Source organism: Mustelus asterias, chromosome 7 (genome assembly GCF_964213995.1).
Source record: "Mustelus asterias chromosome 7, sMusAst1.hap1.1, whole genome shotgun sequence".
In the NCBI taxonomy this organism is placed as follows: domain Eukaryota; kingdom Metazoa; phylum Chordata; class Chondrichthyes; order Carcharhiniformes; family Triakidae; genus Mustelus; species Mustelus asterias.
Genome location: NC_135807.1, coordinates 111,728,248 through 111,756,078, shown reverse-complemented (window position 1 = coordinate 111,756,078; position 27,831 = coordinate 111,728,248). Strand labels below are relative to the sequence as shown.

Genomic DNA, 27,831 nt, shown 5'->3' with positions numbered 1-27,831 from the left:
CTCCCCAAACTTGATACAATCTATCTATATTATAATTCACAACTACAGTAAATATGAAATAGGTTGTAGGAAAAGAAGTTCAAAACAGCTCATAAGCACCCCCCAATCCTTTCTCAATGCATGTTATGGTAGATGTGCAACTCCTTTCCTAAAGGACTGTGAATCAGGGGATAATCCTTCCACTTCCACTTGCTGGTCAGTAGTCGCTCCCTGAACAGCGCAAAGTTCAGTGGCCGTGTGCAATTATTTCTAATAATTCTTCTTTAAAAAATGTTGTTAACTGTTAACTTTTTCTAGCTTGCCCGACACAAAGCACACACAAGTAAAAAAAAATAAGGGCCAAAGCAAAACTAGCAATTGAAGGTCAGTGGGGTAAATTTTCATCTGAGCCATAGAAGCAGTAACCTGCCAGAGCATATTGCCTGCCTACCACTCATTTGAAGGAATACAAATCAGTTGCTTCCTGCAATGGGAGTGAGATCAATTAATTCAAAACTTTGCCTTCACCTGGATCAAATTAAAATTACTTAAATCTTTCATTTAAAAGTTTGTATAAATGAAAAATGAACCAATTGAGGTTTTAAATACAGGCACATCGACAATGCCAGTCAATAGTTGGTTTCTGTTTTGTATATTTGTGTGTAACTCCACATGTTTTCATTGCATTGCAATTTTACAAAGTGCTTAGACCTGATGTAAGAATTACAGCAGTGACTGTACTTTAGAATCCGTCACTTATATTTAAATTGGTGTTTGGATTTTATACTTGTCAATGTTTCTTCTTGTTAGTTTTCTGTTTATTGGTTATTTCCATTCTTCTCATTGTGCTTGGCAATCTCTTATTCCTTTAATTATAACTAACCTCATTTTTTTTTCTTTTTGCATGCTTTCATTACTTTTGTGTTGAGACCAACAGGAGGTCAAAAGCATTAGAAGAAAAGAAAGAAGGAGGGGAAGAAGGGGAGGAGGAAGAGGCTGAGTTGGAGGCAGAGGTAGAGGAAGAAGAGGGGGGAAAGGAAGAAGGGGAGAGGGAAGAAATAACTCAGAATGAGGAAAAAGAGGAAAATCAGGACTTGGGGGAAGAAGACAAGCCAAAGGAAGAAGAATGTGAGCCAGAGGAATGTGAGCAAAAAGATAATGAGCAAAAAGATTATGAGGAAGAGCAATGTGAGCCAGAGGAATGTGAGCCAGAGGAATGTGAGCCGAAGGATTATGAGGAAGAGCAATGTGAGCCAGAGGAATGTGAGCCGAAGGATTATGAGGAAGAGCAGTGTGAGCCAGAGGAATGTGAGGAAGAGACAGGAACAAGGCAAAGGAAAAAAGAGGATTTACAAAGGAGCTCCTCTGAAAATGATGTCAGGTAAAATTTACCCAATCCTTCTGATATAGATAGATACTCTTATAGTTAGTTCTCAAAGGATCCCCTCTCTTCCTATGTGTGGACCTAGGTAGTTCCTTTCTCTGTGTGATAGTTAGGTATTTAGTGTAGTGACAAGCTCCCTTTGCCCCTTGAGTCTTTGCTGTTGCTGTCTTCCCTGCTTAGAGTCACATGTAGCAGTTGATATTCAAGTATTCCCCCCTCTGAACATGAGGTGATCACTAAAGTTTTGAATAATCATTTTGTTTAATATCCTGTTGCTGAAGATCATGGAGCAGTCCAGACATTAGTTTTATAAACCAGTTCATTTGCAGAAACATCACCAAATCTTAAACATATACTTCAATATATTTTGTGTCTGAAATTTCAGCATAAATCAAGAAGACATCCTTTCCACTCTTACCATTGTATTTTTAAGCTACCTCAGAGCATGGTTTTCTAATCAACTAGGAGAACTGTTGGTGTTTGAAATGGCTATTTGAAATAGATGACTGACTGATTGACATTAGGAAGTACGTAACCCAAAGTGATTTGCTTCCTGATTTCAAATTATCAGCGTAAACTGATTGCTTGCTAGAAACTGCATATATTCATACCAGGGGACCTGTCTTCTGCAAGGTAAAGAAACCTGTCTAGACAGATAGGGTTGAATTTTACCATCCCTCCCACCATGGGTGGGACACAGACCATGCAAAGCTTTATAAAACTTTATAAATAAATAAACTTCAGATGTCCTTTAGCTCTAGTGCATAAAATCTAGCCTGTTGTATCAACATTTGTTATAGGTAATCTATGCACAATTGTTGGATTGATATAAAATGACCAAATGAAGATCATAGAATCATAGAAACCCTACAGTGCAGAAGGAGGCCATTCGGCCCATCGAGTCTGCACCGACCACAATCCCACCCAGGCCCTACCCCCACATATTTACCCACTAATCCCTCTAACCTACGCATCTCAGGACACTAAGGGGCAATTTTTAACCTGGCCAATCAACCTAACCCGCACATCTTTGGACTGTGGGAGGAAACCGGAGCACCCGGAGGAAACCCACGCAGACACGAGGAGAATGTGCAAACTCCACACAGACAGTGACCCGAGCCGGGAATCGAACCCGGGACCCTGGAGCTGTGAAGCAGGAGTGCTAACCACTGTGCCACCAGCAAGGCGGCACGGTGGCACAGTGGTTAGATGCAGCAGAAACTCTTGTGTTTCTATCAAAACCAATTGTACAGAGTTCTGATAGTCTTTTTAAACTAAAACTCTCAGTTGCTCCTTGAAACTGATGATTGGTCTTATTCTAGAAGCTCTGCAGTCCTCTGGTCATGGTGCTATGATGATGTAAAGTAACTTACCAATATCCACTGTATCATGTAAGGGGTGCACTTTGGGTTGGGATAGAGTATTTTCATCCAGTTTTGAGGTTTGCATGGCAGTAAATTATATTGATTTCAATAGTAAAATGTTTATTTTTTCTTTAACCTGCCAAATATATGGTTACAATGCTGTGAAATGTGTCAACTGCAGCCCATAATTTGCTATTAAAATGAGTTTTAGTCCTAATAATATAATACCATCATAGACATGCAAGTTATGTACACTGGGGGCCACAATTAGTCTTTCTGGCCATTGTACTTTCCTCTGTGAGGCACCTTTGCTGTAGTATAGATCAGATCCGATTTAGAGTATCATCTTGGTTTCACTGGTAGCATCTTCCTCTCTAGGTAAGAAGATTCTGGATTCAAGTCTCAATCCAGGTTCATACTGAGTGTGTGTTGCATTTTGTAGGTGTGGCCTTTAGGTGACACGTTCCGCCAAGGCACCATCTGGTTGTCATGTAGTTCAGGTGGACTACAGCGATGCCAGGAAGAAGAGTTGGTATCATTCCAAGAATTTCTCCCTCCAACCAAAGCTATCCATTTTTCTGCGATGTGGATAAGGTGCAGTCTAAGAACAAATAATTTCTCTGCTATATGTTCAAGGAACTACATGTTTATAATTGGTTGGGAACATAGAAACAGGAGTAGGCCTTGAGCCAGTTCCACCATTTTGTGCTTTTTATACAGGTGGGTTATTAATCTTTATATACCATTACTTACACCCCACATGATCATAAAATTGTACAGGTAGAAGGAGACCATTCTGCTAGTGTACCTGTGCATTCAGGAATGGACACAGAGCTAAATGCCAGACGAGAGGTGGGAGTTCCAATGCTTAAGATGAGTGCAACATTGGACTAAGTATGGCCCCAAAGAACCCACTGGCAAAGCTGAAGTCAGTAGGGACAAGGGAAAGCACTCCAGTGGCTGAGGAAATATTGACACTTAAGTGAGCTGTTCCTGATTCTCAATGACTAGTCAACACACCCACAGGACATCACTCGGAGTTTGAAACTCAATCATCTTCAAACTGCTTCTACAATGACTTTCCCTCTCTCTTTCAGCCAGGATGGGGGCTGGGCACCGATGATTCCATGGTGTTTATGCATGCTCCAGGATGGGAGGGCTCTAGAACCAGGGACACAGTCTCAGAATAAGAGCTACCATTTCGAGAAGGAATTTCTTCTCTGAGGGTGGTGAATATTTGGAATTCTGTACTGCAGAGGCAGCAAGAAGGCAGCTCACACCACCTTCTCAAGGGCAATTAGAGATGGACAATAAATGCTAGTCCAGCCAGCAACTCCCACATCCCATGAAATGCTTTTCTTAAAAATGAAAATCTGGGCCAATATTTCCGCTTGTGGGAAAATCCAAAACTGGATATTTTCAGGATTGATATCAATTAATCTAATAGGAAAAGAAGGTGAAATGACTTCACTGAGTGACCAGAACATGGAACTCACTGCCATATGAAGTCATGAAGGAAAATTGCTTGGGTGTTTTCAAAAGAAAACTATATGATTACATGAGATCAAAATAAATAAAAGGTTTCTTGAAATACTGAGGAAGAACCACAGGATCTTAGATACTTGCAGCATGGAATGAGGCCATTTGGCCCATTGTGTGTGTGGGCTGAATAGAAGCCATCCAGCATAATCCCACTTTTTCAGTCTTGGTCTGTAGCCTGTAGGTCACTTCATTTCAAATGCATATATATCCAAGTACTTTTTCAATGTTTTGAGGCTTTCTATCCTTATAAACTTTCATGCAGTCAGTTCCAGATCATCCTTCAGGTGATCCCCTCCGAACTTCCTACCTCTTACTCTAAATCTATGCCCTTGGTTATGGACCCCTCAACCAAGGGAAATACAGCCTCCTTGTCTATTCTATCCAAATCATTCATAATTTTATACACTTCAAGATGAAGAGGTGAAGTAGTTGGAATGGGAGGGGACTGTGTGCAGTATAAACACCAGCACATACTATTTGTGCTGAATAACTAGTGCTGTGCTGTCTAGTTCATGTATTTATTTCTCCTGTTTCTGATGTGGTTGGAATTCTAAACACAGTAAGAAGTCACACAACACCAGGTTAAAGTCCAACAGGTTTATTTGGTAGCAAAAGCCACTAGCTTTTAGAGCGCTGCTCCTTCGTCAGGTAAGTGGGAGTTCTGTTCACAAACAGGGCATATAAAGACACAAACTCAATTTACAAAATAATGGTTGGAATGCGAGTCTTTACAGGTATCAAGTCTTAAAGGTACAGACAATGTGAGTGGCGAGAGCGTTAAGCACAGGTTGAAGAGATGTGTATTGTCTCCAGACAAGACAGTTTGTGAGATTTTGCAAGCCCAGGCAAGTCGTGGGGGTTACAGATAGTGTGACCCAAGATCCCGGTTGAGGCCGTCCTCATGTGTGCGGAACTTGGCTATCAGTTTCTGCTCAGCGATTCTGCGTTGTCGTGTGTCGTGAAGGCCGCCTTGGAGAACGCTTACCCAAAGATCAGAGGCCGAATGCCCGTGACCGCTGAAGTGCTCCCCAACAGGTAGAGAACACTCTTGCCTGGTGATTGTCGAGCGGTGTTCATTCATCCGTTGCCGTCGCGTCTGCATGGTCTCCCCAATGTACCATGCCTCGGGACATCCTTTCCTGCAGCGTATGAGGTAGACAACGTTGGCCGAGTTGCAAGAGTATGTACCTTGTACCTGGTGGATGGTGTTCTCTGTGTCGATGATCCGGCACGTCTTGCAGAGGTTGCTGTGGCAGGGTTGTGTGGTGTCGTGGTCACTGTTCTCCTGAAGGCTGGGTAGTTTGCTGTGTACAATGGTCTGTTTGAGGTTGTGCAGTTGTTTGAAGGCAAGAAGTGGGGGTGTGGAGATGGCCTTGGCGAGATGTTCGTCTTCTTCAATGACATATTGAAGGGACACGGCGGACAGAGTACCCTTTGTCATCCAGTACTTCCCCGGAGCGGAGAAGCTATGACATCTTCTCCAAAGCCTTCAACATGTCATTGATGAAGACGAACATCTCGCCAAGCCCATCCCCACACCCCCCACTTCTTGCCTTCAAACAACCGCACAACCTCAAACGGACCATTATCCGCAGCAAACTACCCAGCCTTCAGGAGAACAGTGACCACGGCACCACACAAGCCTATCACAGCAACCTCTGCAAGACGTACCGGATCATCGACACGGATACCATCATCTCACGTGAGAACACCATCCGCCAGGTACTCTTGCAACTCGGCCAATGTTGTCTACCTCATACGCTGCAGGAAAGGATGTCCCGAGGCATGCTATATTAGAGAGACATTGCAGACGCGACGACAACGGATGAATGAACACCGCTCGACAATCACCAGGCAAGAGTGTTGTCTTCCTGTTGGGGAACACTTCAGTGGTCACAGGCATTCGGCCTCTGATCTTTGGGTAAGCGTTCTCCAAGGCGGCCTTCACGACACACGACAATGCAGAATCGCTGAGCAGAAACTGATAGCCAAGTTCCGCACACATGAGGACGGCCTCAACTGGGATCTTGGGTTCATGTCACACTATCTGTAACCCCCACGACTTGCCTGGGCTTGCAAAATCTCACTAACTGTCCTGTCTGGAGACAATACATGTCTCTTTAACTTGTGCTTAACGCTCTCTCCACTCACATTGTCTGTACCTTTAAGACTTGATTACCTGTAAAGACTCGCATTCCAACCATTATTTTGTAAATTGAGTTTGTGTCTTTATATGCCCTGTTTGTGAACAGAACTCCCACTTACCTGACGAAGGAGCAGCGCTCCGAAAACTAGTGGCTTGTGCTACCAAATAAACCTGTTGGACTTTAACTGGTGTTGTGAGACTTCTTATTGTGTTTACCCTAGTCCAACGCTGGCATCTCCACATCATGGAATTCTAAAACCAGGATTTAAAATGAATTTAATGTAACGCCCACCTTCACCCCTCCTATTTTCACTCATGTTCATTTCCTTTGTTAAAAGTAGTGAAAACAAGAATGCCAGGCCCTAGATAGGAACATTGTGTTCCTGCTGTTGTTTATCTTGATTCCAATCTACAGCCCTATTTTAGTTACATAATCTGACCAATGGGAAGGTAAAATTAGGAGTGATTTTATTTTTGTCCAAATATCTGTACAATATCTAATATACATATTATTCTTCATGAAGCCCAATTATTTTTTAAACTCTCTGCCTTATATATTTTATTAAACTCCAAATATCATTCATAGTAAATATTAAGTCAGGTTGCCAGTTCTGCTTGGACATATTCCTGGAGACTATCACATGACCTCACCTCCACTCAGTCGAACAGCATTTTTGCTTCTGTTTCCAATATTTTTACAACCACTACACAGAAATGTTCAAAGAAAATCAAATAAAAACATTTTTTAAGCCAAGTATCCACTGACACCATTGTATCAGAGCTTAGTATAAGTTAGAGGTAGTGCTGAATGTATGCCAGAACCATTCTGCTCCAGACCTCAGACTTAGCCTTGGTCTAAGAAAGCTGAAGAAAATGGGATGAGACTGGCATGACATCAGTGCAGCATTTGACCAAGTATGGCATTGAGGAACCTGAGAAAAATTAAAATCAGTGGGAAACAGGGTGAAAACTTTCCACAGATTGGAGTCCTGATGAGCACAAAGGATGATGATTGTGCTTGTTGGAGGTCTGTCCTCTCAACCCCCAAATGTCTGTGCAGGAATTCCTCAGGAAAATGTCCAAGGCCCAAACATTTTCAATTGCTTTATTAATGATCTTTAGGGCGAGACAGAGGGTGTAAACAAATTGGAGGTGGTGTTACACTATTAATGAAGGAGTCAATTACTGCAATAAGGAGAAATGATATCCTGGAAGGGTCTTCAAGTGAGGCTTTGCATAGAATTTAGGGATATAAAGGAGACTGGGAGTGTATGATAGGCCCCCAAAGAGTTAGCAAGAAATAGAGGAGCAGATATGTAAACAATTTACTGAGGTGTGTAAGAATAATAGTTGGGTAATTATACTAGGAGATTTCAACTTCCCCAATATAAATAGGGATAGTCATATTGTAAAGAGCGTAAAAGGATTTCTTGAAATGGATTCAGGGGAGTTTTTTGCATCAATATGTAGAAGGCCCAGCAAGGGATGGAGCAGTGCTGGATCAAAGTTGGGTGGGAGGGTGAGCTGTGAGGAAGATGCAGAGATACTTCAGCGTGATACTTCGCAATTTTGATCAGGAAGTCAATTACGCCAGTCAGGAGGGACAACATCTTAGAAGGCTCATCTAATGAAGCCATATGGGTAGAACTTAAAAACCAAGAAAGAGCAATCACATTGCTGGGAATTTTCTACAGGCCCCCTAACAGTCCGAGGGAAATAGAAGAGCAGATATGTAGGTACATTTCAGAAAAGTGTAAAGTAATAGGGTCATGATAGTGGGGGATTTTAACTTCCCTGCCATTAACTTGGGTAATCATCGTGTGAAAGGCTTAGAGAGAGCAGAATTCTTAAAATGCATTCAGGAAAACGTTTTTAAGCCATTACATATAAGTGCCTACAAGAGAGGGGGCGGACCTGGACTTAATTTTTGGTAATGAAGCCAGGCAAGTGGTTGAAATATCAATGGAGGAGCAATTTTCAGACAGTGATCATAACTCAGTTAGATTCGAGATTGTTATGGAAAAAGACAAGGGTGGGCTAGAAATCAAAGTTTAAACTGGGGAAAATTGATTTTAATAAGATCAGATATGATTTGGCCAGAGTGGACTGGGAGCAGACACTTGTTTCAATGAGATCACCTCTCATTCTTCTAAATTCCAATGAGTAGAGTTTGAACTGTTTAACCTTTCCTCATAAGACAACTCCTCCATACCGGGGATCATCTGAGTGGACCATCTCTGAACTGTCTCCAATAAAATAATATCTTTCCTTAAATAAGGAGACCCAAACTGTTCACAGTACTCCAGATGTGGTCTCACCAGTACCTTGTACTTTTGCAGCAAGACTTCCCTACTCTTATACTCCAAACCCCTTGAAATAAGGGCCAACCTTCCATTGGCCTTCCTGATTACCTGCTGTACCTAGTGTGCTTGCTTTCTATTTTTCATGCACAAGTACTGCCAAGTCCCTTTACAGTTTCTGCAATTTTTCCCCATTAAATTAATATTGTTCTTTTGTTCTCCCTTTCAAAATGAACAACTTCACGTTTTCCCACATTCTCCCATTTCCCAGCGTTTTGCCCACTTACTTAACCTATCAATATCTCTTTGTAAATTGTTGTATCCATCTTGCAACTTGCCTTTCCATCTATTTTTGAATCATCTGCAAATTTGGTTACAGTTTTTTCACTTCCTTCCTCCAAGTCACTAATATATATTGTAAACAGTTATGGTCCCAGCATGGATGATCCCTGTGGTTACTGTTTGCTAACCTGACAAAGAACCATTATTCCCACTCACTGTTTCCTGTCCATCAACCAGTTCTCTTTTATCCATGCCAATATACTACCTCCAACACCATGGGCTTTTATCTCATGATCTAACCTTTTGTGAGGTACCTTGTCAAAATGCCATCTGGAAGTCCAAATACAACACATCTACTGGTTCCCCTCTATCTACTCTGGTTGAGATTTCTTCGAAAAACTCCAATAAATTAGTCAGACATGGTTTCCCTTTCATGAAGCCATGCTGACTCTGCTTGATTAGATTATGATTTTCCAAATGTGCTGCTGTTACTTCCTTAATAATTGATTTATTGTATAAAATTGTGAGGGGCGTAGATGTACTAGATAGGAAGAAACTTTTCCCCTTTGTGGCGGGATCAATGACCAGGAGGCATAGATTTAAGGTAAGGGGCAAGAGGTTTAAAGGGGATATAAGGAAAAACCTTTTCATCCAAACGATGGCGATGGGTGTCTGGAACTTACTGGCTGAAAGAGTGGTGGAGGCAGAGACCCTCACAACATTTAATTGTTTAGATTTGCACTTGCAATGCCAAGGTATTGGGCCAAGTACTGGAAAATGTGACTAAAATAGTTAGGTGGTTGTTTTTGACTGGCGCCAACATAATGGGCCAAAGGGTCTTTTCTGTGCTGTAGACCTCTGTCACTCTAAGAGTCAACCAAATTGTTGTGGATCTGGAGTTGTATATAGGCCAGACAAAGTAAAATTTCCTCCCCTAAAGGACATTCGTGAACCAGATGGGTTTTTATGACAATCAGCGATGGTTTTTTAGTAAAAGTAAATTACTGCCGATGCTGGAATCTGAAGCAAAAACAGAAAATGCTAGAAGCTCTCAGCATATCTGACAGCATCTGTGGAGAGAAAACACAGCCAACGTGTTGAGTCTAGATGACTCTTTGTCCGAGTTGGTTTTATGTTTGTCTTTAAACTTTTAATTCCTAGTTTCATCATCTGCCATGGTGAGATTGAGCCTCGGTCCCCACAGCATTACCGTGGGTCTCTGGATTACCAGTCCAGGAACAATATCGTTGCACCATCAAATCCCCACGAGGCAATATGTGGGTATATATACCAGGAAAGGATTGTCAGTCCCTTTTTTGTTGCAAATAGAAGACTGAGGGTGACCTAATAGAGGACTTTAAAATTGTGAAAGATTTGATAGAGTGGATTCATAGTGAATGTTTCCACTCTTGGTCAGTTACAGTGCAAGTTAAAGTTTATAATACCATCTTTAAAGTTGATGCTAGATCTGGCATTGACATATAGCAGATGATATAGACTGGCTTCAACCAATATACCTTCATCCATCAGATACTAAATTATAAGGTCCAGTTGGCTCAAACCCTCTAATCAAAGGCAGGATTATTGTTCCTCTTCATTACAAGAGACAACAGATTGTTGATTCTCCCAACATTCTTCACAATCAACATAGATCCTTATTGGGAGGAGATGTTGGCATGCCAATAGGAACTCTGAAAAAAACAGATGATGCCCAACATTTGAGCAACTCACTGGCTGGAATACACTGACTTCGCCCTTGGCTGGGATTCTCTGGTCCTGCTGCAGTGAATGTAGATTTGGCTGAGTGCCAAATTTTCTGTTTTCGCTGGCAGTAGTAGCGGGGCATGCAAGACTGAAGGATTTCAGCCACTGTCTTTCATGCAGCAATCTTTAACCTTTTATTTAGAACCAGTGGAAATTCAGCCTTCAGAATCTGAGGAAGTTCATATAACCGATGGTTAACTTCCTTTCTTTCACAGAGGCAATATGCGCTAGACCATGAGCAGAGATTGAAGTTATGAATCTCTCAGTTCTTCATGAAGTAAGGCCAGGGATGGCAGATACAGAAGGCATTGCAGCACGTGGTGATCATCTTGCATGAAGCCTGCTCTTTTTTGAATGAGGTGATGAAGAAGAAGCCGTTGAAGCACTGAATGATCTGTGGGAGGATGAGGTCTCAAAGATTGGTCCATCTTTCCAGTTGACAGATGCACCATATGAAGTCTCTGATGCCTTTCTTGAGGAGTCAACCTTGTTTCTAACAGCTGAGCAGTATTGAGATCTTTATTCCATGGAATATACCACCATAATACTTAGACTATCACTGGTTGTCCATGAAGAATTTCCCAAAGAGAATGTCTTGCCTGATTCCATGACAGCACCATAGAGAATCACATTGCCAAAGAGATGGTAACATCTATTTCTAGAGGTGAAAGTCAATTGAAGCCCATACTTCAGTCCCAGCTGAAAATCTTCTTCCCTCTGGAACTGTATGCCAGCACAAGGTGTAGCAGAATCTTACCACTCTTAAATCCTGTACTGCAAACTTGTCTCTGAATTAGTCTGCAAAAAAATTGTCTTCATTTTGTCGTTGAGATTCATACCATGGCGTACGATTGTCTTGTCTCCATATCGTCAGCAATTCTTCACATTGCCCCGAGTGGAACAACCTCACTCAAAGAAAGTTTGGCTCTTTTAACACTGCCTACAGAAAGCAGACATTCCTCCTGAAATACCATTGGGAAATCATCTCTTTTCCAGAAAGACTTACTGGATTAATGTCAATTTTTTTTTTACCTTCATCATCCACATTCATTGGAATCTCAGATCCTTAATATCTTTTCTGCCTTTGATGCAGCTATGAATGATATGGCTGGGTAACCTTTTAATGGAGTTGACGATCATTTGTCTTCTGGGTGTTTCACAATAGATTCGTCAGAGTCTTGATTTCTCCTCTTCTCGTCCCAGAGTCCAAAGGTTGATGCCCTTCAGCCTTCTCTCTTGGACCAGTCTGAGCAAATCACTCATTGTCCTTGCAGTTCAGTTATCCTGAAACCTTCACTCTACTTGCTAAATATGTGCAAAATTGTGCCTCATTCTACTGAAGATGATACGCTCTGAGATAAAAGCCCACATATTTCCAAGACATCTTCCCTAAAAGCGGGGAATACTGTGGGAAATAGAATACCCCAGGTCTGTGACTTGGAGAGGGGGAAGAATAGGAGTGGAACTGGGTAGAATCTGTAGTTGTGAAAAGAGAATTATAGAAATGCAAAATCAGTAATTAAAGATGTAAGGGGTGATCTTACTGGCTCGTCACGCCGGTCGGTCAGCGTGGCGAGTTAGTAAGATTGCAAAAAAGGCAAAAAACTGGGTTTGCACCTGGTTTCTCACTTCTCATGAAGATGTCAGCACTGTGAAGCCGACATAATCAGCCTCGTAGCCGGCAAGGGCGCAAGGCTGATTTTAATATGTAAATCCTGATTTAAATATTATTAGTGAGCCTGGGATATAATCATCCAAGCAAACTTGCCTTAACGGTCTCCCCGGTGGAGGTCCTCATCAGCAAGGATCACATATACAATCAGGGAGGCAGGGATGCAATTGGGAGGGGGTGTGTGGTGCAATGACTGGGGAGTGACAATCTCTTGATGCACTACGTACTATTGTGCATAACGTTTTGGGAGATCAGGCACGTGAGGAATAGCATCTTCTAGCAGTCATCAGCTGGCTTCCTGGCATGAATAAATTCCGTCTACTTACCCTACTGGTGAGAACAAACTTTGCTTCGTTGTTTTCTCTAAGTGTGGTAAGATTTGAATTTTTCTCTCACCGAGAAAACGGGTCTGAAACTCTCCTGTTTTCACGCTCGTTCGGCACTTAGAATATTTTTGCTAAGATCGCCCCCATAGTTCCACATTGTTAAAAAGTAGCTATCATATTTGTGGGGAGGTGTAGCATAAAGGTTTAACAGAATGGATATACTAATCTAGGACATAGTTGATGATGTATTACTGACATCAGTCAATCATGTGTTATACCAGACCGAGAGGTTGCAATGCACCCATGATCAAGAGCACCATGCTGACTGTAACCTGTTTAGATGTCGTACTAATAAACAAGTGTTAAGTAAGTACTAGAGCATGACTACAGTCTATCCAATAACCAGGTACCATGCCTAGAGTTCACAGATCAGAAGGACCATCCAAAACAACTGGGGCTAAAACTTTTAGCCTATTCTTTGGCTTCAGGGTCATGACTTCTGACCTGGTCACACCCATTAAAGTGGAGCATCACAAAAATTTGAAGCTGCCTCCTCATTTACCGCTGATTGTAGCACTGAGCTGAGCAGCTCCTGTGCTGAACACTCCCCACAGACTTTGGGGAAACCACACTTTGTCCCAAAACTCTACCAACCTGCCAACATGACGCACCCCACTAAATATAATAAGGTTCGATGTGCCGAAAATACAAAGTCCTTTAAATTAAGAAAATAAAGCCCTTTCAAACCTTCGATTGAAGGCAAATTGATAAAATCTCCAGGCTTCTTGGGCTGACTAGCTTCATTTGCATTCAGTTCATTTACTGGGGGAGAAAAACTAAATTAGTGCTACATGAGGAATAGTTGTGTACTGTAATATTAACCCTGAAACCATCTTGTTGGTTTATTTAAATGTATTTATATTTTGCTCCTTGCCTAATCATTTTAACTCTTTGCCCAACATTACAGAATGTTTAACACCCTTATTCTTTTGACTCCATGTTCTCACCATCCATTTTGGGAATGAAGATTTTAAAATACGAAAACAATTTTCATTGGCTGAAAATCAGCAATATAATATCCAGTATTCCAGCAATTAAAAAGCTCGTATTTGGAAGATGTTTTGTTATATTTAGTAACCTTTTGGATTTTCATTTTCTGATGTAACTGTTTTGGCAATGAATATTGTAATCAATAATCTTTAAACAAGTGTATCAGTCCCACTGTTGAATTTGTCAAAGGAAGATGAAAATGCATTTGTTTCACAGTGAATTTGTCAAATAATGAAGAGATTCTCTTTAATTAATTTTATTTCTTTTTCAATTATTTAATTATTAAATTTACAATGACTTGATATCATTCTGTAACACTTTATAGAGCTAGGCAGAGATATGGGGCCCAATATTTATGTATGCTGCGAAGAGGGCAAACCCAGCAAACAAAGATCATGCCAAATTTGAGGACAGGACATCATCAGAAATATTTTTCTTCCATTCTCTTCCAACAGGTTGCTAAATTGTCTGACTTGGGCAATGTCTCTTAAGAGGGAGTAAGATACTGATCATGGCTTGGTTGTGGGGTGGCAGAGGGAAAGGAGACAGAGAACAGTTGTAAAGAAAAGAGCTATTGGTTGAAGATTGTGCGGTTGAGGACACTGATCAGAGTGAGATGAAAGAAGAGAGGTGAGGTCAAAGGCATTCTTGAGGGACCAGCATGAGCACTCCCCCTGACCCACAAGGAATGCTGTAAAAAGCATAACTTCTGGAGTTTGTAGGTCCTGTCTCAATTTTGTTGACAGGTTTTCTGAATCTTAGAGAACTAGGGTACCAACTGTTAACATTTAAATAGAGCTCCCAAATACATTCTGGAAACTGATTTAAATATGTTAATGAAGTGTCCCACTTCTTGATTAAATGGAAAAATAAATGGCCAGTTGGAGATCCAGTCCCTGTGTACAAATTCTAACCTATCACCCATCATGATGTGGAGAGAATGTTTCCACTAATAGGAAAAACTGGAACCAGAGGGCACAATCTCAGACTAAAGGAACGATCCTTTAAAACAGAGATGAGGAGGTATTTCTTCAGCCAGAGAGTGGTGAATCTGTGGAACCCTTTGCCGCAGAAGGCTGTGGAGGCCAGGTCATTGAGTGTCTTTAAGACAGGGATAGATTCTTGATTAATAAGGGGATCAGGGGTTACGGGGAAAAGGCAGGAGAATGAGGATGAGAAAAATATCAGCCATGATTGAATGGCGGAGCAGACTCAATGGGCCGAGTGGCCTAATTCTGCTCCTATGTCTTATGAGGGATGTTAATAGCGAGTCCATATTTCCCTCCTCAAAGGGTTTTAATTATTCATCCTGTCAGTATTAAGCTGCCTAAGCCTTGTTCTTTTTGTTTTACTGACTCTTGCACAATGTGTGATTGAGCTGCGTGAGCCCCATTTACAGTTGCCATGGAAACAATCACACTAATTGATATGGATGTCCTTAGACTTGAGCTGACTAGGCTTGGAAATGAAATTAAAAGACACCATTTCTCATTGAAGCAATATGAAACATTTCTCGATAACTCACAGCCTTGTGACAAGATAGATTCTAGCTCCAGGCTGATTCCTGGTTTTGTCACAATTCTTTCACCAGCTGCTGTGTGCATGCTCTTTATATTTACATTCTAAGAAACAATTCCTGTGATTGGGGCTTTATTGTAGTTTAGCATGTATTTGAGAATGGTGTAAAGCTGTGGTATAATATATTTATCTGGATCAGAGAAGGGGGGGCTGTGTTTTTGGTGTCCCCACTGGGTGTGTTTTAAAGGTTTGGCGCATGTAAAATAGAGCGAGTGCCCAGCCCACTACCTTCCCATCCACCTCCAAACTCACCCCCATAATATGGGGATGGGGGGGTGATAGGTCGGTACCAAAATTATCAGCCTGCAAGCCACACTTGATTAAACAATCCAGAGTCAATTAGCCTCATAACCAAGCCAATTGACCCTGATAATATGCTGTCCACGCTGTGAAATGTTTGGTCTGGGAAGGAGCGGGCAACCTGATTTTTAAAAATAAGTTCTTCAAAGGGCAGGAAGGAAGTGGGGTCCGCTCTTTGGGGCTGCTGTTTGCGGTACAGTTCCCTTAAGAGCAAACCTTCCTTCCTACCTGCCCATAGCCTTAAACCCCCTCCCTGACATACCCAAACCTTCACTGCCCACAACTTACCTGCTGTGGGGATCCAATCGCCTTCTTCTCCTGCAATCCCAGAAGCTGCCATTGATGCATTCTTGGTACTGCTGGGATTGTTGGAACTCACGAGGGTTTAGAAGAATGAGATGAGATCAGATTGAAACATATAAAATTCTAATAGGGCTGGACAAACTAGATGCAGGGAGGATGTTTTCCCTTGTTCGGGAATCTAGAACCAGGGCACACATACACAGGGTGCAGGGTAGACCATTTAGGACTGAGTTGAGGAAAAGTTTCTTCACTCAAAGGGTACTGAACCTGTGGAATTCTCTACCACAGGAGGTAGTGGAGGCCAAGTCACTGAATGTATTCAAGAAAGAGATAGATTTTAATGGTTTCAAGGGATACTCAAGAACACAAGAAAGAAGCAGGAGTGGGCCACCAGACCCTTCAAGCCAGCCCCGTCATTCAATACAATTATGGCTGATCTATGCCGGCCTCAATTACTTTTCTGTATCATTTCGCCATGGTCCTCTATTCCTCGATCTATCAAATATTACATCCTCAAAGAGTTCAAGCAAATTTGTCAAACATGATTTACTTTTCATAAAACCATATTGACCAGGTTTGATTATATTCGGCTTTCCTAAATGATTAGCTATTTGCTTGTTGATTATTAACTCCAACATCTTGCCAATAATATATGTTAAATTAACTGGCCCATAGTTCCCTGCCTTCTGTCTTTCTCCCCTTTTGAACAAGGGTGTCACATTGGCTGTTTTCCAACTTCCGGTGTCCTCTTGGAATTTAGTGAGTTACGAAAAATTTCAACCAATGGGTCCACTATCTCTGCAGCCACTTCCATTAAAACCCTAGCATACAGTTCATCGGGTCCTAGTGACTTGTCCATCTTTAACCCCTTGAGTTTCTCTAATACTCTATCCCTTGTGATTGGGATTTTTGTAAACCCTTGCCATGTTATTTGAAAACAGCCCATCTGATACCTTAGGATTATTTGCACTGTGAAGACTGAGGCAAAAATTTATTTGACATATCTGCCATTTCTTTGTTTGCTGTCATCAATTCACCTGTCTTATTCAGTAGAGGTCGCACACATACCTTAGCCGCCCACTTCCTTTTTATATTTCCAAGAACCTCTTACTGTTTGAATGTTGCCTCTTCCTCGTGGAAACCCTTGTTTTGATTGGGATAAATTCCTGAGTGTTTTGGACCAGCTGCTTGAATATCTGCCACTGCTCATCTACTGACCTGTATCTTGGCTTGTTTACTCAGTTTACCTTAGACAGTTCCTCCCTCATACTATTATCATTGCCCTTATTTAAGTTGAAGACACTGGCATTCACCCTCAAACTGTATCTCGATTTCTATCATATTGTGACTACTACCCCGAGGGGATCCTTAACCACAAGATCCCTTACTAATCCTTCATTACACAAAACTAAATCTAAAATAGCCCGTTCCCGGGTAGGTTCCACAATGTACTGCTCTAAAAAAGCAATCCCTGATGCACTCCACGAATTATTCTTCTATGCTACCTTTGCCAGATTGGTTTGTCCAATCAAGATGCAGGTTAAAATCTCCCATGATAAATGCAGTTCCCTTCAAATATGCCCTTCATAGTTCCCCATTCTTGAGAGGTCACATTTTGGAGGTCTGTTGACTACTCCTACCCTTGTCTTCCTATTCAGGATTTCAAGCCAAACCAACTTTACATCACTATCTATTGCCTTTATATCACGATTCAGAACTGCTTTGAAACCTTCCTTAGTTAACAAAGCTCCCCATCTCCTTTCTGCTTTGGTCTGTTGTTTTGGAACATTGTATATCCTAGAATATTGAGCACCCAGTCCTGGTCACCCAGCAACCACATTTCTGTAATAGTGAATATGTCATACTTGTATGTTGCAATCTGTGCTTTCAGCTCATTTATCTTGTTGCAAATGCTTTGTGCATTTAGATAAAGTACATTTAGCTTTTTTTTCAGTTTATAATTCTGGATTTGCTCTGTTTTGCATATTTTTATTCACGTTTCCTGCCCCGGCCTGTCACACTATGATAGTCAGATTTCCCCTCACTATCCTGTTCCACTGCTCCCTCATATACCTCAGTTTCTTTAAACCTTCCGTTCTTGGAACCCTCCCCCTCTCCTAGTCTAGGGCTCTTGTTTGAGTCCTTGGTGTAATATAATGTTCATATGACCTGTTGCTACTTGTAGTTATCTGTTGACACTCAGACTCATCACTAACTGCACTCCTACCTTTAACTTTGGCTTCCCAACTTTCCAAGCAACTGAAACCTCACCCCCTCTCTTTAGTTTAAAGCCCTCTCTATTTCCTCAGTTATATGGTCCGCAAGTACACTGGGCCCAGCGTGGTTCAGATGTAGGCTATCCCAACGGTACAGCCCCCACTTTCCCCAGTACTGATGCCAATCCCACACCAGTCTTTGAACCACGTATTCATCTCTCTAATTTTACGTACTCTTTGCCAACTTGCATGTGGCTCAGGTAATAATCCAGAGATTATAACTTCTGTCTGTAAGTTTAACTAAAATTATTTGACTCAACTAATTATAATTCAGCGAATTTTGTTTTAGTTTTGCACACAGAGGAAAATATATGCCTCAATGTCTGAGATATTCAGTCTATTTCATGTGAATCTACATCACTCTTGGTTAGCATCTGTGGAGAGAGAAACAGAGTTAACATTGTGGTCAATGACCTATTAGTAGAACTGAAAGGTCACAGGAGGAGTCACTGGTGGAGAGGAGGAGGAGAGATGCCATGGATCCTTGGGGGTCCTTAAGTAGATTTGATTTTGATTTGATTTGATTTATTGTTATATGTATTAACATACAGTGAAAAATATTGTTTCTTGCGTGCTATACAGACAAAGCATTCCGTTCACAAAGAAGGAAACGAGAGAGTGCAGAATGTAGTGTTACAGTCATAGCTAAGGTGTAGAGAAAGATCAACTTAATGCAAGGTAAGTCCATTCAAAAGTCTGACAGCAGCAGGGAAGAAGCTGTTCTTGAGTCGGTTGGTACATTACCTCAGACTTTTGTATCTTTTTCCCAACGGAAGAAAGTGGAAGAGAGAATGTCCGGGGTGCGTGGGGTCCTTAATTATGCTGGCTGCTTTGTCGAGGCAGCGGGAAGTAGATCGAGTCAATGGATGGGAGGCTGGTTTGTGTGATGGATTGGGCTACATTCATGACCTTTTATAGTTCCTTGCGGTCTTGGGCAGAGCAGGAGCCATACCAAGCTGTGATACAACCAGAAAGAATGCCTTCTATGGTGCATCTGGAAAAGGTGGTGAGAGTCATAGCTGACATTTTAAATTTCCTCAGTCTTCTGAGAAAGTAGAGACGTTGGTGGGCTTTCTTAACTATAGTGTCAGCATGGGGGGGACCAGGACAGGTTGTTGGTGATCTGAACACCTAAAAACTTGAAGCTCTCGACCCTTTCTACTTCGTCCCCATTGATGTAGACAGGGGCATGTTCTCCTTTATGCTTCCTGAAGTCAATGACAATCCCCTTCGTTTTCTTGACATTGAGGGAGAGATTATTGTTGCTGCACCAGTTCACCAGATTCTCTACCTCATTCCTGTATTCTGTCTTGTCATTGTTTGAGATCCGACCCACTACAGTGGTGTCATCAGCAAACTTGAAAATTGAATTGGAGGGGAATTTGGCCACACAGTCATAGGTGTATAAGGAGTATAATAGGGGGCTGAGAACACAGCCTTGTGGTGCACTGTTGTTGAGGATGATGGAGGAAGTGTTGTTTCCTCTCCTTACTGATTGTGGTTTGTGAGTTAGAAGTTCAGGATCCAGTCGCAGAGGGATGTGCCGAGGAACAGGCCACGGAGTTTGGAGATGGGTTTCATGGGAATAATGCTGTTTAAAGGCTGAGCTGTAGTCAATAAATAGGAGTCTGACATAGGTGTCCTTGTTATCTAGGTGAAGTAGGTAGACAGCGATGTCAGCATTTGATTTTTTTGCAGCATTTAAAATATGCAGTCTCATCTTCTCTATTACTTCAGTGCTTATCATTCTTATATTTAGCATTAGATCAAACTGACCATGACGTTTCATCTCATGTGTAGAACAAAGAACAATACAGCACAGGAACAGGCCCTTCGGCCCTCCAAGCCTACACCGATCATGTGTTCCTAACTAGACCATCCGTTTGTATCCCTCTATTCCCAGTCTGTTCATGTGGCTATCTAGATAAGTCTTCAATGATCCTAGCATGTCTGCCTCAACCACCTTGCTTGGCAGTGCATTCCAGGCCCCCACCACCCTCTGTGTAAAATACGTCCCCCGCATATCTGTATTGAACCTTGCCCCCCTTACCTTGAGCTTGTGACCCCTTGTGTTTGTCATTTCTGACCTGGGAAAAAGCTTCCAACTGTTCATCCTATCTATGCCCTTCATAATTTTATAAACTTCTATTAGGTCGCCCCTCAACCTCCGTCTTTCCAGGGAGAACAATCCCAGTTTACTCAATCTCACCTCATAGCTAATACCCTCCATACCAGGCAACACCCTGGTAAAACTTTTCTGCACTCTCTCCAAAGCCTCCACGTCCTTCTGGTAGTGTGGCGACCAGAACTGGACACAGTATTCCAAATGTGGCCTAACCAACGTTCTAACTGCAACATCATATGCCAACTTTTATACTCTATGCCCCGTCCAATAAAGGCAACCATGCCATATGCCTTCTTCACCACCTTTTCCACCTGTGCTGCCACCTTTAAGGATCTGTGGACTTGCACACCCAGATCCCTCTGTGTGTGTGTCTATATAGTACAGAATGATCTTGGAATTGAGTGTTTTGTGAACTAAGTGTCAAAGTCAGGGATTTATTGCAAATGGAAATTTGGTGCAGAGGGGGAAGGAGGTGATTATTTTGATTCTTTTTGTTTTACCTCCAGTAGCTGCAAGTTTTCTTCTTTGCTAGGAAGCTGTAGCTCACTATTACTTTACACTAGCAACTAGTTAAAGAGTCAAATAAAAAAGTAAGGATAGAAAGGCATGGCAGGGGAAGCGGTGTGCTCATAATTGCAACATGTGGTAGTTTCTTGAAAGCATTGCGACCCTGGACAACCATATCTATGGTAGGTGTCTGGGGCTTCAGAAACTTCATCTGTTAGAGTCATAAATAGAGTTTTACAGCATGGAAACAGACCCTTCAGCCCAATTTGTCCATGCTGCCTTTTTTTTAAACAACTAAGCTAGTCCCAATTGCTTGCCTTGGCCCATATCGCTCGATAGCCATCTAAGTCATGTAACTGTCTAAATGCTTTTCAAAAGACAAAACTGTACCCGCCTCTATTACTACCTCTGGCAGCTTGTTCCAGACACTTAGCACCCTCTGTGTGAAAAAATTGCCCCTCTGGACCATTTTGTATATCTCCCCTCTTACCTTTAACCTATGCCCTCTAGTTTTAGACTCTCCTACCTTTGGGAAAAGATATTGACTATATAGCTGATCTATGCCCCTCATTATATTATAGACTGCTATAAGATCACCCCTAAGCCTCCTACGCTCCAGAGAAGAAAAAAGTCCCAGTCTATCCAGCCTCTCCTGAATAGAACTGGTTGAGCTGGTGTCTGAGTTACAGTTCTTGAAGGGCAATAGAAAAGGAGAGGATTATTTGGACACTTTGTTCCAGGAAGTACTCACATCATTTAGGTTAAGTAGAATTTCAGAATTGGCCAATGGTCAGGAATAGGATGATATGACTGCATATTGGGCAGGTATAACGATGCAGGATATAGTGATGGAAGAGCCTCCGTCCTTGATTTTGAGGTATTTACAACTTTTGTAGATGAGAACAAGCACTGCAGGATGAATTAGATCACCATAGTAGCACATGCCATTCAGACGTGGGGGGAGGGGGGCGGGTGGGGGCAGTCAAAAGGAATTTAGTTGTTACAGGAGACAGTACAGTCCAAGGGCAACATTCTGTTCTTTCCCATCACACTCATGAGTTCAAAAGGTTGTGTTCCCTGCCTGCTGTCAAGCACATTAAGACAACTGTGCAGATGAACCACACTTCAGGGTCTGAAGGTAGTCATCATCAGCATGTACCTCAAGGAGATAAGTGTAATGAAAGCTCAAATTGGGGATGCCAGATAGGTTTGGATTCACACTGGTGATTCCTCAGTAGACATGGGACATGCTTAAGTCAGTCTGACTTGTCTGATTTGCAGAAATCTTTTCCCAATTGTTGATAATGGTGTTTAACATCTGAGTAAAAAATTATCAGTAATGATTTTATCAGTTTTGTCCATTCAATGCATTAGATCATGAGGAAAGGACAGTGAAGAACAATATTAGAATTGAACCGATGGGCAGAATGTTAAGGCTTGACTCTCCAGCTGGATTTTCCATAAATCAGTGAACTTCTGAGCAGCTCACTGCATTTTATGCCACAATGGTGCCATAAAAATTCCAATGTATTTCTAATACTCCACATTTGAAAATTACACAGGAAATGTGAAAGAAACTAAAGATAAAATTATTTTGTAACAAGTGAATCTTCACTGAGTTGGCTCAAGTTAAGTAAATTATTATGGAATTTTATATTGCATTTGGGGTTTACTTCCTTAAGGTGATTAGGGAGACTATTTTTGTTTCTAAAAACTGGACGTATTCAGTTTCTATGAGGCCAATAAGCAGCTGTATTTTTCACTGCTGAAGTCTTGATCTGATCTCAATGTCATTCTGCAAATTCATGTATAGAGCTGAAACAACAACATTAATAGACAGACAGGATTATGGTGCAGCACTGGTTGTGGGTCTTTACTTCATTCCCTGATAAATAAGTAAATTATCTTGTTAAACTCTTACTTGACAATTAAATATTAACGAAACCGACAATAAATGTAACAGTTAAGACGACTTCTGGTAATAGCTTGGACCTTGGGGTCCGGGTCCATAGGATTCTAAAATCGGCCCCGCAAGTGGAGGAGGTGGTTAAGAAGGCGTATGGTGTGCTGGCCTTTATCAATCAAGGGATTGAGTTTAGGAGTCCGGGGATAATGATGCAGCTATATAAGACCCTCGTCAGACCCCACTTGGAGTACTGTGCTCAGTTCTGGTCGCCTCATTACAGGAAGGATGTGCAAAAGATTGGAAGGGTGCAGAGGAGATTTACAAGGATGTTGCCGGGATTGAGTGGCATGCCTTATGAGGATAGGCTGAGGGAGCTCGGTCTTTTCTCCTTGGAGAGACGTAGGATGAGAGGAGACCTAATAGAGGTATATAAGATGTTGAGAGGCATAGATCGGGTGGACTCTCAGAGGCTTTTTCCCAGGGTGGAAATGGCTGCTACGAGAGGACACAGGTTTAAGGTGCTGGGGGGTAGGTACAGGGGAAATGTTAGGGGGAAGTTTTTCACACAGAGGGTGGTGGGCGAGTGGAATCGGCTGCCGTCAGTGGTGGTGGAGGCAAACTCAATAGGGTCTTTTAAGAGACTCCTGGATGAGTATATGGCTCTTAATAGGACGGAGGGTTATAGGTAGGCCTAAAAGGTAGGGATATGTTCGGCACAACTTGTGGGGCCGAAGGGCCTGTTTTGTGCTGTAGTTTTCTATGTTTCTTCTATGTTTCTAGTACAGTTAGTTGCGTTGTTGTAAGCTGGCAATTATTTCGTAATATAATTAACTTTTATGTTTAATTTAAGTCTTTGTTACTATGGATCTAAGAGAAATAAGGACATAATAAGAAACAAAAACAACTTGCATTTATATATAGCATCTTTAATCTAGTAAAATGTCTCAAAGTGTTGCACTGGAGCATTATCCCTTAAAGGGATATTGAGACAGGTGATCAAAAAGTTAGTCAAAGGGGGGAGATTTTCAACAGTTTCTTAAAGGGAAAAAATAACAAGGAACAATACAGCACAGGAACAGGCCCTTCGGCCCATCAAGCCTGCGCTGATGCATGGTTTCTATCCTTCTGTTGGCCCCCCGTTTATGTGTCTATCAAGATACACCTTGAATGTAGGTAATGTGCCTGCTTCCACCACCTCCACTGGCAGTGCGTTCCAGGCACCTACTACCCTCTGTGTGAAAAACTTTACCTGCACGTCTCCCCTAAACTTACTACGTCTTACCTTGAATCTGTGCCTTCTTGTAGTCAACCCTTCCACCCTGGGAAAAAGCCTCTGACTATCCATCCTATCTATGCCTCTCATAATTTTGTCGACTTCTATCAGGTCACTCCTCAGCCTCCGTCTTTCCAGTGAAAACAATCCGAGTTTATCCAACCTCTCCTCATACCTAAAACCCTCCAGACCAGACAACATCCTGGTAAACTTTGCACCTTCTCCAAATCATCCACGTCTTTCTGGTAGTGTGGTGATCAGACACGTAAAGATGTAGCCATAGGGAAGGAATTCCAGAACTTTGAGCCTAGGCTACTGGCGATAGGGCTGACGATACTGGAGTGAAGAAAATCAGGGTTACAGAAAAGGCCAGAATTGAAGGAATGCAGAGATCTCAAAGGATTGTGGTGTTGGGAAAGATTATCGAGCTAAGGAGGAGACAGACCAAAAAGGGATTTGAAAACAGCTATGATGATTTTAAAACAATAAATTGCCAACCTGGAGGCCAGTGGAGATCTTTGAACACAGGGATATTGACTGAACATCAGGTCTTGGTGTGAGTTAGGATACAGACTGCAGAATTTTGGATGAGCTCAGGTGTTTGGAGGGTGCAAGGTGGGAACCCATCCAGGAGAGCATTGGAATAGTTTAGTCCAGAGATAGCAATGGCATGGATGAGAGTTTCAGCAGTAGTAAAGCTGAGGCAGGAGACGAACCAAGCAATGTTATGAAGGTAAAAGAAGACAGTCTCCTTGGTGGAGAGGACATGTATCAGGCTCAATAAGGATGGTAAAGTTGTGAACAGTCTGGTTCAGCCTCAGACTATGTCAACATTTAAAATTAGACTCAATATGTGATTGAAGGATAAAGCAACAGACCAGACATTTAGGATTTAGGCTTCTGTTCATGTTCAGGGTAAATACCATTGCAGGCATTTTAGGATAAATAACCTTTTTCTTTATTGTAATTTCTATATCTTTCTACATAGATCAGGAAACATGTTCATTCACTCAGTAATCAACATAGTGGTGGGCTACATCATGATTAATCACCCGTCTTTGTAGAACAGCAATCAATTCATAAATTCAGACTTAACTTTAACGATTAGCAATAACACTTCATAAGAGATGAAGATAAGTTTGATGAAGTCAAGATTGTACCATGCTAGGCACAGGTTTCTGGTTACTTCACTGAAATCAAAGTGAATGGAGATGAAACAACATCAGTAAAACTATTCATATTTTGTGCATTGAATTTTTAATAATTCAATTATACACTAGAATTGAGTTGAAGGGAAATTGTTCCTCGTTATTTCCTGAGTGAATATTGAATCATGTACTTACTATCTGAAGATGATCCAGCTTTTTGCAAGTCTCATTTTGTCCATTATAGTGTTTTTTCAATTAGATATATTGATGCAGGCAGTCTTTCAGTTTGATATTTCTCATTGGTTCCATCAGAATGCATCAGACATGTTCAGTTACTAATTGTAATCAGCAAGATAGTTAATTTTGAGCAAAATGGTTTCACATTTACTCACACATTTATGTATATTTTTCTCACCAATCCTTCCTTCTCCCTTTCTGAAGATTTTGATCCATTACTGGGATACAGTTCACAGTTACTGATTTCCCTTCATTACAATGCCATTATCTATTTTTGGGCCCTGACAGTGAATTTTCTTTTCATTCTTGGGAACCCCATGACCAAACACAATCCACCCTCACCCAACATCCTTAAGCATGTTCCTCCAGCAGGGATTAAAGTGATGAGGAGCAGGAACTCCAGCTGCTTATTGTTTCCCTTCACAGCAAAGGGCAGAGGAGCCAAATGTAGCAATTTGGAATGTGACCCTATTTGCAATCCTGAAACCCTCCTGGTTTGCACGGCTCTGCCGCTCAGCAGAAAAGCTCACTGAGCCATCAGGGGAAGTCTTACAGTAACATTTAAACAAACGATTAATGCTACTAAAGTGGAGCTTTATGTTTTGTTGGTAAGCATTCCCTGAAAACAATGTTGAGCGGTTGTGTTCTCCAAAAAAGAGCTGTAACCCCACATCAAGATAGGAAGCAAGTTAATGCAAATTTAATTGAGTGCCAGGCCTTTTAGGGTCCTATAAACCTAAGACAAGACCTGGGCCTCAGTATTTTAGAGATACAAAGAATAGCAAACCAGAATAGTTACAAGTTTCTAATTCAACTGCTGCCATTTCAGGATCGATTTCGGCATAACCAAAATGAATGCCTTTGTGACTATTTTCTGTATCTTAGTTATGATAAAACTAAAAAAGCTTCATATTAAATCAACTGCTGCATATGTCTGCAAAGTTGAGTGAATTTTCTACTCTTCAATTAAGACTAGAAGTTCTGAAAAGCAGAATAGTCTATATAGAGGTGTAAGAGAATGCTTTCTCCTCGTTCTGCAGTGCCTTCTAGCTGATTTGCTTTGGCCATGCATTTCCCAGACCCTCTAGCTGAAACCTGTCCTTTTGTATCTTCCTCTTCCTTTCCCCTTGTCTTTCTGTCGATGTTATTTATCTGTACCAACGGCTCACAGTGTATTTACATCCAAACTGCAAAGCAAACAGATGGGAACCTCAGGAAAAAATATGACGAAAAGCACCAGTGTGATCGGGGATATGTACAGCATGGAAAAGAATGATGGCAGCCAATCTGACACAGCTGTGGGCACTGTTGTCACCGGTAGCAAGAAGCGACGATCCAGTATCGGCGCCAAAATGGTAGCTATCGTCGGTCTCTCGAGACGTAGCCGTAGCACTTCACAGCTAAGCCAAACAGGTAGGTGCCACTCTTTTTAAAGACTTATGCCGCCATTGTATTTTTGAAGTTGCCACAGCTGTAATTCCAATCACTAATGACTAAATTCTGGATCATGGCTGGTTAGAATGATGATTTTATTATGTTTACACTGTTTATACTACCTTAAAGTTTTGTAAGTAACAATGCATTTTAATTCCTATGTATAAGGAAAAGTGAAATGAACATTATAGTGCCTCAAAGTACCTTGAAAAACAGAACTTTGAATATTGTGGAAACATACCATGACTGTTTTCAAAAGCAAAGGCAGCTTTGGAAGAGTAAGGATACATTTTATCCTCCATTTAACCTATACAAACAGCCACACACTAACCCATTATCAATTACATATTATTATTTCTGAAAGAGTTTGAAAATTGTGTCTACAAACCAAAGACATCATCTCTATCAAAAACTTTTACTTTGTATTTGCAGGTGACACTAGCTACAAAATGTGCTTGAATTTGGTGAAAATGGAACTGAGTGCAGATTATTTATTGAATTGCATGTTAATCTTTGCAAAATTAAAAGTAAAAGTGCTTTAAATAAGGAAACTCTTCAGTTTAGAAACTTCTGGCATATCACCCAATTTCCTTATGTGAAAAAGAAATCTCACGTTAAATACAAATCAGATGTATGATATTGGACATGGTTATCATTGGTGAACGGTAGGGTGAAAATAAGAATTGTAATTCATGTCATGTTAATACAGTAATTGCTAATATTTTTCACAAACATCTGTGGAATTCAACTGTTAACCATCAACACACTACTATTCATAACCTATGCCCCAATTTTCAAAGCAGGAAGATTGCTATCTGCAATGAGTACTTCTTTTTCATTCAAATAAATCTACAGAGCCATATCAAATTCAATATAGAGCATGCTTTTCATAAAATTCCTCGCAAGTATCCACAGTACACATTATTCCCATCACC

General features: G+C 41.4%; 1 protein-coding gene across 20 annotated transcripts in view; it reads left to right on the top strand.

Moving 5' to 3' along the window:
* Positions 1-27,831, top strand: part of rims2a (regulating synaptic membrane exocytosis 2a) — a 702,781-nt gene that overhangs the window by 498,599 nt on the left and 176,351 nt on the right. For 10 of the 20 annotated variants that reach the window (XM_078216669.1, XM_078216668.1, XM_078216667.1 and 7 more), the window contains one exon: positions 26,634-26,875. The exons of 9 other annotated variants lie outside the window; for them this stretch is intronic. In XM_078216669.1, the coding sequence (XP_078072795.1) occupies positions 26,634-26,875 (242 nt within the window). The remainder of the gene's footprint in view (positions 1-26,633; positions 26,876-27,831) is intronic. One more of the 20 variants, XM_078216687.1, reaches the window with a different exon arrangement.